This window comes from Vipera berus (genome assembly GCF_964194415.1).
Source record: "Vipera berus genome assembly, chromosome: 2".
In the NCBI taxonomy this organism is placed as follows: Eukaryota; Metazoa; Chordata; class Lepidosauria; order Squamata; family Viperidae; genus Vipera; species Vipera berus.
Genome location: NC_138203.1, coordinates 191,681,241 through 191,693,426, shown reverse-complemented (window position 1 = coordinate 191,693,426; position 12,186 = coordinate 191,681,241). Strand labels below are relative to the sequence as shown.

General features: G+C 36.9%; 1 protein-coding gene across 1 annotated transcript in view; it reads left to right on the top strand.

Annotated features, from left to right (window-relative positions):
* The window catches only part of ABLIM3 (actin binding LIM protein family member 3), a gene marked incomplete at its 5' end in the record, with an annotated part of 91,833 nt that overhangs the window by 76,739 nt on the left and 2,908 nt on the right, over positions 1 to 12,186 (top strand). The window contains 5 exons of the mRNA XM_081319028.1: positions 1,586 to 1,615; positions 2,957 to 3,015; positions 4,917 to 4,977; positions 6,071 to 6,078; positions 12,006 to 12,086. Coding sequence (XP_081175154.1) covers positions 1,586 to 1,615; positions 2,957 to 3,015; positions 4,917 to 4,977; positions 6,071 to 6,078; positions 12,006 to 12,086 — 239 coding nt within the window. The remainder of the gene's footprint in view (positions 1 to 1,585; positions 1,616 to 2,956; positions 3,016 to 4,916; positions 4,978 to 6,070; positions 6,079 to 12,005; positions 12,087 to 12,186) is intronic.

Here is a 12,186-nt window from a genome sequence, read left to right as displayed (position 1 = left end):
TTACTAAAGCTGGAATTAAAAAAGATTTTTATTAAATGAACTACTTTATCTCACCTACATTGTTTTGATAGACAAGTAGAGTATGAATGAAAGTTGAAGAATTACAAATGTGCAACAACAATAGCATCAACTGACCACCAGATGGGACTATTGTTATCTAAGCAGCTGTTCAATTTTTTTAAATTATTACTAAAATCAAACTGGATCGGGCATGTGTGTGCATCTTTTTGCCACTCTTAAAAAAATAAATGCAAAAAATAAATGCAAAGCAGCCTTAAGGGCTGTTGGACTGAGGCAGATAAATGAGATAGATACCTGGCACACATAACACAAAGTCTCACTCAAAACTCATTATTTTTAACTCTTGATCATAAAAAAAGCAGAGGTACCCTGTCTGGGGAAGGTTTTGAGCAGAAAATGTTATAATAAGAGCAACAATTTAAAACAGTGACATACAGTATAGTACAATTATGCTGATACATGGCAGTATATAAAACATGGGGTCCAGTGTTTGTACATGCAGTCATAGTCATGTGTAGAGTCATATACATGTAGATGCATGCATTTACCCATAACAACGTCTCATGGTCCATCAGTGCTGTGTTTTTTGAGAGTTGAAACTCCTGCAAATAATTCCTCCCATGAATCCCCAGGCCCATTAGGTGCCACTCTGGCCAGTACTCTGTTGCAAGCACCATTTTTTTGTAGAACTTCTTAGTGCAGAAACTGGATTTGCATTAATAATTGGTCTGGCTTCTGCACTGAGAGGGATCTGTAGTCATTGGCTGATTAGGAAGAGTCCAATTAATTAAAAGTAAGATTGTGGCAAATAGACAAGTTCAGGTGGATGGAAAGTATTCAGGATGGGCTCCCATTAAGCTACTGCAGAGGTAAGTGCTGCACTCTGAGAACTAGTGGCCTCTTTGATGATTGGCAAATTTCAGGATTGCTGGGGTGTTTTTTTTCTTGTTTGTTTGTTTACTTTAATAGAGGCTTAAAGTTCATTATCTAGAGCCAGGTGAAAAATAATAGCTTGGATCCAGGGCTTCTGAAAAAAGGACTCTGCCCAGAAATCTGTGAAGAATATCAGATCGCACCGGCAAATGGTTTCATACCAAAACTTTCTTTCTCTTTCTCACCTCCCCCAGCATTCTTTTCCACCAACTAGTGTGCGGACAAGAACATTTTGGAAGGAAGGAAGGGGTGTGTGTGTCCATGTGTGTTATGGCTTTTGTGAAGTGGGAGTCAGGGAATCTGCTGGCAACATATATTCATCCAGAGTTCTCTAAAGTCATTATTATTTATTTTGCATACACTGTTGTTTATACAGTTTATAGAGTACATCAGGATAAGAATATTGTCATTCTGAAACAAAACAAGAAGATAACAAGAAACTCCCAATTCTACCCAGATATAAGGTACTCCAATGGTACCTATTGCTTGGACAGTATCATGACATTATTCTCATAGTTGTGCCATCACCTAAGACAGGATTTTTTTGCATGAGTGTATTTAATTTAATGCTCTTAGGGGGGGGGGGAATTCCAACAATGCACCTGATATCTTGGTTTGTCTTCTTTTATAGCACCCCGGTCACACTACCTGGCAGACAGTGGTATGTGTTTCTCAACTTCCTGCCTCTTTTCCTTTGTGTTCTTCAATCCATTTTACCCCATAACCTCTGATGGGGTTTGATTGGACTAGATTAATTGTAGGACTCTTTACCCGTAAGTAGATGGTGACATTTATGGACTGATCTATGGCTTCACATATGTGCATCTATAATGTTCAAGAGTAAAGATGAAATGGCAACACTACTATTAAACAGAGTGAAGTAGGCTAGTGCTCTCAGGTTAAAAAACATTAACTTAAACCACCTTGGGAGGCAGCTCTCATGGGATTATTATCTGTTATTAACGTCATTAGTGTATATTGGGAATGGGAATGCATTTGTATGTTCTGAATAACTTCCCTTATCATGCCTTCAGTGAAATTATTCTGCTATTCTGGGGGATGCAGTTCTTTCAAAGAAAATAGGGTGAAATAAATAAGGAGTCAGACATAAGAAAGAACAAAATCAGATCCTTGATTTGATTAGGCAACCTTGAACTAATCACCTTTTAGCAGTCATCCCAGCTAATGATGAAGAAATTGATAAAAAAAATAAACATAGTTTACCACATGCTTATTTGAAGAAAGGCAAGATTTAAAAATAATATCAATACCTGTAGTCCTTGACTTACAACAGGGGTCCCAACCCTGTCTGTGGACCAGTACTGGGACGTAGCATGCCAGCAACTGGGCCACACAAACAAGTTAAGCCCCATCCCCAGCATGCAGGCAGCACACAAAACCACACACCCTTTGGTCCATGGAAAAACCTCTCTCCATGTAATTGGTCCCTGGTAGCCAAGAGGTTGGGGACCTCTGACTTACAACACTGAGCCCAAAATTTCTGTCATAAATCCAGGTACTCACATGAACAGATCCACTTTTTTGACATTTTTTGTAGCTGTCTTTAAGCAATGCTGTGATCATTAAGTATATCTATTCCTATGGGTGTTTGTTTTTGCTGGAAACTGGCTGAAAAGACTAGAAACCAACAAAAAGAGTTTGGAAATTTCAGTCATGAGAGCAGAACGCTGCAACCGGGCCATAAAGGTGAGCTGGTTGCCAAGCGCCCAAAATGGGGTCACGTGACTGCAGGGATATGTGCAGCTATTGAACAGGGTCATAAGCAGCCTTTGAGTGGTCTGTTGTAACTTTGAACAATCACTAAGGGACCAGTTGCTAAGCAAGGACTACCTGTAATAGTAGTAACTATGGGTGGACATTCTTTCTGTTTCTTCTGATAATTAGTACTGTTCTGTAGCTGGCCACAAGAAAGATACTTTTTCTTCACTGGAAATCTTAATTCTGACTTGTCCTTTCTCTCTCTTTTTTTTCCCTCCTTCAGATCCCCTCATTTCAAAATCTGCTTCTCTTCCTGCTTACAGAAGGAATGGTATGCATAGGGTAAGAGTGGCCACTGATTTCAGCCCCAAGTGAAAGTATTTTCAATTATTTGTCTGAAAACTTTAATAAAATAAACGTTGCTCTCCCCATTATGATTATTTCTCATTGTAAGAATAAGACGTTCTTTGGGCTAATATTGAGAGTCATGTCGGTGTCAGAAATGGGACTGATGTCCTTCCACAAGCATTATGCTGAGAGATTATTGGGCAGTTGCTAAGAAACAGTTATGGAAACTCCTGGTGAAGATATGAACATATTAGATTACCAGTGGGAGTTTGGGACTAGAAAACCACAGCCACTCCTGCATATATAAGAATAGCTGATGCCTTTGAATGGCTTCTTTAACTAGAGTGGAAAGCATTTGTCCAGTGTATAAAGTTTCTGCTTGAGAAGCAGTTTCATGATCTAAGCTCAGGCCTATGCGCTGTATTCCATGGAGCTTGCTTATGGCTTTGTAGCACAAGCCATTGCTAAATGAGAGGAAAGTTTACATCATTGGAATAAATCCTGGATCAGATTCCCCTGGAAATCTGCTAGTCCTCTCTCTTGCCAGAATGAGGAGGTTGTCTGATACAGCTGGGAGATGGAAAGGATAAGGAAAGAGTTATATTGTGCCCAGCATTCCTTAACTTGGCTTACTGCACAGGGATAGTGGTGGGACACTACCCCATTAGTCCTGTTGAAGTTAGGATTTTCACAAATCCAGCCTGTTTCTGTCGATGGAATTTCTTTTTAAAAAAAAGTTCCACAAAGGGTGCAATGTATTGGGATTACCCTACTCATGAACCAATCTTGTAATTTCAAAACTCTTACCATTTTTAGCTAATGCGTAACCTATTTCAGAACTAAACAATCTCATTAAGACTTGAGAATTATTGACATGCTAATACATCTGACTCTGGACAATGAATAAGATGACACTTAGATAAACCTCCTCAAAAGATGATTATGTGAATAACAATAAACATTTTTATTTGTTGTTGTCCTGAACCAGATTGGCATACAAAACTGAATATAAACAAGCAAAAATGATACTGGTTCCTGGGGAGAATATTAGTATATAGACAAAATATCCCAAATTGAAGCTTTAAGTCAACTTTCATTTCTCAGATTAATGTGTTGTTACCCTTCTGGCATATTTACTCTAAAAAACAGCTAAGCAACTGTTTTAGACAGGCAAAAGCTGTCTAGGATTGGGTGGCACATCCATGTGCTAACTAAGTAAATACTGTGTTCTTGGGGCCTGTACCAAAATCTTAATTCACGTGTTCCCAGATTTTCTCCTATCAGGATTTATACTGGCCTGAGATTGCGTTCTATTAGGAAAATATTTCTGAAAAAGTGGATTCCATAACTTTACAAAATTGAAACAGAATTGACTGTGGTTATTACAAATTAAATTGTGGTGCCTGGTGAAATTTTGGAGAAGGCAAAATCATTATAAAAGGCAACCAGATTGTTTTGAGGAGGAAGAAGACATTTCGCTTCTCATCCAAGAAGCTTCATTGGTTCTGGCCAGAACCGATAAAGCTTCTTGATGAGAAATGAGTCTACTTCTACTTCTTCTTCCTTCTTCCAGTTTGCCTTTTGAAGAAGCACCTTTGAGACAACTATGACCTGGATGACTGAGAATCTCCACAGACGCTTTTATTTTTTTCTTCTTAGCTCCTTCCCACCCTACATTATTTATCTGATTAATCTCCCCCTATTTGCACTCTCTTTGCCAGTACACACACAAATGGCAGGAAAGGCTTATGAACATCTTTATTGAACCAAGCAAGTGTTTCCATATATTTCTTGCTGTAAGCAGCTATAAAAAAATATAGAGGAATTTTTAACAGGATTGTGTTCCTGTTCCATTTACTGACCATTTCTTCCTCATACTGTAATTTTTTATGCAGCCTCCCAGCGCTGAACTCTTCCACTACGACAGCACAAATGCTGTCAACTGGGGAATGCGAGGTGAGTGGAATGACCTTAGGACAGAAATTTTTGGGGGGTGGTGGGGGTGGTGGAATTCTTAGACTTGCTGACTGATAAGTTGGATTTTATCAATGTGTTATGGTGATGACTATTTTAGACAGGCAAAAGCTGTCTAAGATTGGGTGGCACATCCATGTGCTAACTAAGTAAATACTGTGTTCTTGGGGCCTGTACCAAAATCTTAATTCACGTGTTCCTGGATTTTCTCCTATCAGGATTTATACTGGCCTGAGATTGCGTTCTATTAGGAAAATATTTCTGAAAAAGTGGACTCCATAACTTTACAAAATTGAAACAGAATTGACTGTGGTTATTACAAATTAAATTGTGGTGCCTGGTGAAATCAATCTGCAGTTCAGAGTCTGCCCAACAATTAATGGCGGGAAATATGACACTGATTAAATTCAAATGTCACATGAAGCCCACATGTTATTGGTTTCTGATATAAAGTTTTAAGATTTAATGTTAAGGAAAATTGTCATTAACAGAAGCAAAAGCAGTCATCCTACCAGTATTAATCTTTTATGGATAGTAAACACTTTTGTAGACACATAGTAGCAGTTGCAAGAGAAAGCACTTGGGACACTCAGATCTATTACTATTAGCTTCTACTGTTTCAAAGATTGAATTATTCATTCTTTAAATATAATATACTAATCAAATGCATCAGGATAAAAGTCTTCTATCTCTGGAAAGCACATATGTGTTCTATCAATATATTCAAATCCCCAAAATGGTCCATGGCCAAATAAGTTTAGAAAACACTGAACTAAACAAATCTATCATACATGGCTAGAGAGTCCCGTCCTCAAATTTAGCTTTACAGTGAATTTGTTTTAGATTGTTTTAAAGGTAATCTATAATGCTACCTATTATGGTCAAGCAGGCCCCAATAATGCCTAATTTTGCAAATACCACAGTATCAATGGAGGAGGGTATTTTGCTTTAAGTTTTAAGGTAATAGTCCCAAGAGGGTTTACAAATGCCAAAGATGCCATTGCTGAACAAAAGGGACTGGAGACTGACTTATCTTTTTTTGTCTTCCTCCCTCTCTCTGTCTTATCTTTTTCAGAATACAAGGTAACATGCTCTCAAGAATTTTATGAGACTTGTAGAAACACGGATGCTCTTTCTTTGAAAAGCAGGAAGCCATCACTATACTAAACAGCAACCAGAAAAAGTTGCATTGATAGATGAGTTAAAAGAGGATCTGATCTTGTTCCCTTTTACTACTTTTGGTGCCTTGAGTACATCTATTTGAATAAAGTCATCATCAATGCCTCTTACTAAGTCAGGAGTTTCTCAACCTTTTGCCACCAAGCTTCATTTTAGTGTATCTTAATGTACATACCTCCCCTAAAAATCTAAACACCAAAATGCACAAATGAACAATGAAAACATGACAAGTTTCATTGTATTGTTTTCACTGTGTTCATTTTGCTGTTTGGATGGTGGATTTATTGTAATAAAGTAACTAAAATGCTTCCTTCACATTCCCCTGGTCTCTGAAGCTCTCCCAAAAAAGTACAGCTTACAGTTTGGGAAACCCAGACCTAAGTTGTGAACTTTAAATGTACTGAACTCCCATGATCATAAACTAACATGGCCTTGGAAGATTCTGACTTTGGTTTATGAAACTTTGGACTAATGTATATGATGATGTGATAGGGATGCGGTGGCTCAGTGGGTTAGGATGCTGAGCTTGTCGATCAGAAGGTCGGCAGTTTGGCGGGTCGAATCCCGAGTGCTGTGTAACAGAGTGAGCGCCTGTTATTCGTCCCAGCTTCTGCCAACCTAGCAGTTTGAAAGCACGTAAAAATGCAAGTAGAAAAATAGGGACCACTACGGTGGGAAGGTAACAGTGTTCCGTGCACCTTTGGCGTCTAGTCATGCCGGCCACATGACCACGGAGACGTCCTCGAACAAGCGCTGGCTCTTCAGCTTTGAAACAGAGATGAGCACCGGCGCCTAGAGCCGGAAACGACTAGCACGCATGTGCGGAGGAACCTTTACCTTTACCTTTACCTATATGATGATGCTGAGCTGAGTATGATGGTTTAGAAAGATATCATAGTATTCCTTATATTTGAGACATATAAAAGAGAATTGTATGATAAAAAATAAGAATTGTATGAATGAATGGTGAATGAATGAATGATAAAGATCCTTTGTGAAAATGTGTGCTTTTGAAGAATTAAATAGATTTAGCAATGGGAAGACTGCTGTAGGAATGCTAAGGGAAGGTAAAGGATAAAATGAAGTTAAAAAAAGGAGGGAATTTGAGGAATTAAATAAAGAACATTATAAGTAAAAAAGGGATGAAAATGAAACTGTTGCTCGACGTTGCTTTTAGTTTTTATTTTTAACACTTGCTGGAACCTTCTTTCCTATGTGCCTAGAACACCGACTTCCATTCAATTGCCAATAAACAAATGAAAATAAATCATTTCCCATAGATATTGCAATTATATCCTATCTGGATTGTAATTATCATAATTCACCTTCAGATTCCTGGAATCCCTTGGTCTCTTCTGGTAACAGATATCTGATCCTTTTGCTTTGAGCCAATATCAGCCTGAATCAGATTCTCCCAGAGCATCTTCACACTGAAAAATTATAATTAGAGGTTATAAAATGTCTTTCTGCAAATTAGCATCTTGTGACCTGGTGCAGCTCAAATATCCTTGACTTCAATTCCTAAAGTATATGTTGACAGAAGAGTATAATAATTGACATCCAATATATCTAAAAACTATTATGATGTATGAGCTATACTGGCTGGCAGGGTTTCGGAAAGAAATCTTTTCCTGAGGCTGTCTGAGGCTGAGAAATAAACTTGATTTTTATTTTATTTTATTTTTTGGTATATGTAAAACATGACCTCTGTTACTGAGATACAGCCTACCATGTCCTACAAAGAAAGGCATTGCTTTACTATTACTAATAATTACAGCATATTACTAATAATACGCTGAACTAAATAAAAGTGATTTCTGCATCTTTTGGGGCTTTATCTGATCATAGAAGCAATGGATGGAAACTAATCAAGGAAAGAACTAATCTAAAACTAAGTAGGAATTTCCTGACAGTGAGAACAATCAGTGGAACGACTTGCCTCCAGAAGTTGTGGGTACTCTAACACTGGAGGTTTTTAAGAAGAGATTGGACAACCATTTGTCTGAAATGGTATAGGTCTCCTGTATCAGCAGGAGGTTGGACTAGAAGACAGGTCCCCAACCTTTTGGGCACCAGGAACCAGTTCCATGGAGAGAGGTTTTTCCATGGACCAGAAGGTGCATGGTTTTGTGTACTGCCTGCATCCCACGGGTGGGGCTTTGCTTGTTTGTGCAGACCGGTTGCTGGCATGCCAAGGCCCGGTACTGGTCCACGGACTGGGGGTTGGGGACCCCTGGACTAGAAGACTTCCAAGGTCCATTCCAGCTCTGTTAGTGTGTTATCATTATGGCATCACTTGTGCTGCTGCTATTCTGAGTAAACAGAAACTGTAAATATCAGTGTTACACTGAATAGGATCACTGTATTGTAATCAGAGAAAGCAGCAATATTTTCCAAAAATATTCTTGCATTTCTTTTATGGCATGCTTTAAATTGTGAGTTGCCAGAATCATATTACAATTGTGAAGTGCTTAAATCTAATTAAATTAGTAAATAAATAAACAAACAAACAAATACATTTTCATATCCACCAGCATTTTTACCCTGATTGCTTCACAAAGCAGTATGAAACCAAGCCATGATTATCTTCAGTACTCATTCTCTTTCTTTATAGCTGATTAATAGGAGATGAAAAATAAGACATCCTATCCTAGCAGCTGAACTATCATGGGACATGGAGTAATAAAAATCACATCATCACCATGTCACACAGAAAAGGAAATAAATTAGTAGCAACTCAATCCATATTTTACAGTATGTGAAATTCTTTAGTGTTTCCAAACAAAGAACCCTAAAAAGTTACAATGGAAAACTATCTGAAGAGGATCATTTCATGTCAGTTTTTTTAATAATATTTTATTAATTTTCTAATTTTACATTTAGGTATTTATAAAGTAGTGTGGTGGCTGGGTTAATCAATAGTTCAATAACATACAAAAATCTTTAGTACAAATCTCAAGTTACAATATCAAATATTTCCTCTCTTTTTCCCTTAATATCTACTATCTTGTATTTAAGCTAATACAGTTTTTATTATATCAACTAAATAGAAACATCATTATTACATTTATCAATAAATTTTTAATATATATATATATATATAACTTTTACATTCAGTCTTTATAGACAATCAATGTCCTGTTATTGGTTTTTTCCCAATTTTTAGTTTCCCATCAATATTCAAATTTAACATTTGATATTTATAATTTCCAGGCTTTAGGTAACCAAAGTTTCCTTTATATCAATTCATAACAGAATCTAATATTCAAAATACACATCTTATCTATTTAAGTATAGTCTTTTTCTATTTTCTAAAGTTACCTATTTCCCACCATATTAAATCATCTAATTAATAATACAGTATCCTCTTTAATAAATCAAAATCATTATATATATTGTCTGGGTTAATCAATACATCAAACATATTCATTTTTTTTCTTTTGGATCTAATTTTGAAATATTAAATAGAATCCTTATTTTCAACTAATTTCCAAATATTTTAAATTTAATGACCAAAATTCCCCTTATCTCAACTTCTCCCTTTAACCCTCTAATTAGTAATATGAAATCCCCTGTAATAAATCAAAACCCCAATTTTTTCAGCCTTATTCTGGCTTTCTTCCTTTACCAACTAGCCTTCCATGTCAGTGCTTTTAAATCATAAAATAGATCTCCCTCTATTATTATATATATTATTTGAAATAAGAGAGACCATTTAGTTGCCATTTTTGGAAGGGCTAGCCCATTTGTGTTCATTAGATTGTCTCCCTATTATTCCAATTCCCCATGACTGTCCTGATATGTTTATCTTCCATTCAATCTGTTCTTCTTTCTCCTCAAATATCTTCTGATTTATATAGAAAGTCTTTTCCATTTTCAGTGTTGTCACTCCCTTTTCTGGATTTTCCATTAACTGTATTTGTTGGTCAATTGAGTCCTCTGTCTTAGTATTTGATTGTTTCAGTTCTTCTGTTATCTTCTGTGTTGTTAGTTCTTTGGTTGTAGTCAAAATTTGGGTTTGTATATCTAAGCTGGCATCTTGTTATTTAATGTTGCATCTTATTTTGTCACAAGCTGAAAGAATGGTTTCATGTATTACTTTCAACATGGAAAGGATCTTTTCCTGGTCTTCATACATATTCTCTTAATAGTGTGTTAAGTTGAGGACTTTAAAATCAGACATTAAAAATAATTTTATAACTAGGTATGGGACCTCTATTTCATGTGTTTATAGGTAGTCTTTATATTAGAAGTCGTTTGTCAAGTAAGATTTTATAGTCCAGGGTATTTCATCATCTCATATAATAACCAACGTTCCTCAGATAAAGAAATATGAAAGCAATTCCCCACATATAGTTCTGAAAGTCAGTAAAGGTTTATATTCATAGTTCAAGCAGGCCAGTTATGCTGCCCAGAAGTTCTCTTTACAGCTGAGTTTCTCACAGTTGGTATCTATCAAGGTCGAAAGAGTTTTATCTGAAGTCTGGGCTTCAAGCCAAGTCTCTTTTAGGCAATAACAAATTGTAATACCAAACATCATCACAAGATGTCACCAATGCCGTTTAAAGTTTTTTAAGTCCAAAATTTTTATAATTCTTTTTCCAGTTTAATTTCTTTTTTGTAGATTAAAAACAAAAGTCTCCAGTAAAAATAAGAAAACTTTTGGTCCCCCAAGTTTCAGAAACATATAAATCCAATTAGATTAAAATTGTTCTTTTAGTGCTTTAACTCCCCTGGGTAGTCAGTCACTGCTGTTCTTAGAGGGTGGGGTAGAAATTCCCTTCCCTCTCTCCTCACAAGGGGAAAAGATACTTTGGGCAGCTTTTACAGGAAAAGAAAATACTTAGGATCTTAAAGAGAAGATTGGATCTCATCCAGTTTCATCCATGTTGCTTTAGAAGTGCTTGATGGTAAGTTTGACTTCAGCTGTCTGCAGCTTAGTGATGAGCCTTATTGCTATGGCCGGTCTTTCCTCCGCCAGTTTGGAAGGCTGCCCCAGATAAAGCGGAGGGACTGCCACCTTCCCACGATCAAGCGGGGGTCCACTCCTTGCTCATCACCCCTACAGGGTGACTTTCGACCCTTTCCAGGGTCCCCCAGCGGAACGAAATCAAACACGGGAAATTGAGCTCGCCTTCCAGCAGCCGCCACGGCCACAATGGCAAACCGGAACTCCTTTTATGTCAGTTTTAAATGCTCTCTCCCTGACCACCTTCTATCATTCCTCTGTGACAATTAAAAATCCCTATAAATTTGTAAATGAAATGTGAAATATGCTAGCAATTTTGCAACCTTTCCAACAGAACACTGTGATGGGGGTCATATGACAATACCAAACAGGATGCTAAATCTCTATGGACAGAACTTATGGCTAGGCGCTAGAAAGCAGTATGACAAGTATTTTCCCCAATAGGAAAATGGACTACTTACAAGATTGACAGAGCTGCTGATATTTCAGTAGACAGGAAATAACAGCATTGCTGTGATTTCCAATAAGCTGGAACAGAATCAAAAATAAATAAACTCACTTCCCAAAATAGAAAATATTGTGAGATCAATCGGTCTTAACTTTTTAATCTGTACTAATTTATTACGGGCATTGCTGTTTAATTACTTTTTAATTTTTGTATCTTGTTTTTTTATTATGTATTGCCCTGTTCACCGCCCTGAGTCCTTCGGGAGAAGGGCGGTATACTAAATAAATAAATAAATAAATAAATAAATAAATAAATAAATAAATAAATAAATAAATAAATAAATAAATATATTCAGCTAATTCTTATTTTTCTGATTCTTTGATCGAGCATCATTTTTCCCTCCTTCTTTTGCAGATATACCCTTATGAGTTGCTTTTGGTGACAACCAGGGGAAAAAATCGCTTGCCCAAAGATGTGGACAGAACTCGGTTAGAAGTAAGTCAAACTCAGCGTCTGGAAACCTCCAAGTACTTCTGGAACCTCTGAAACTGAATCTTTCCATTCTTCTCAACCTTGGATTTTTTGGTGTCAGGGA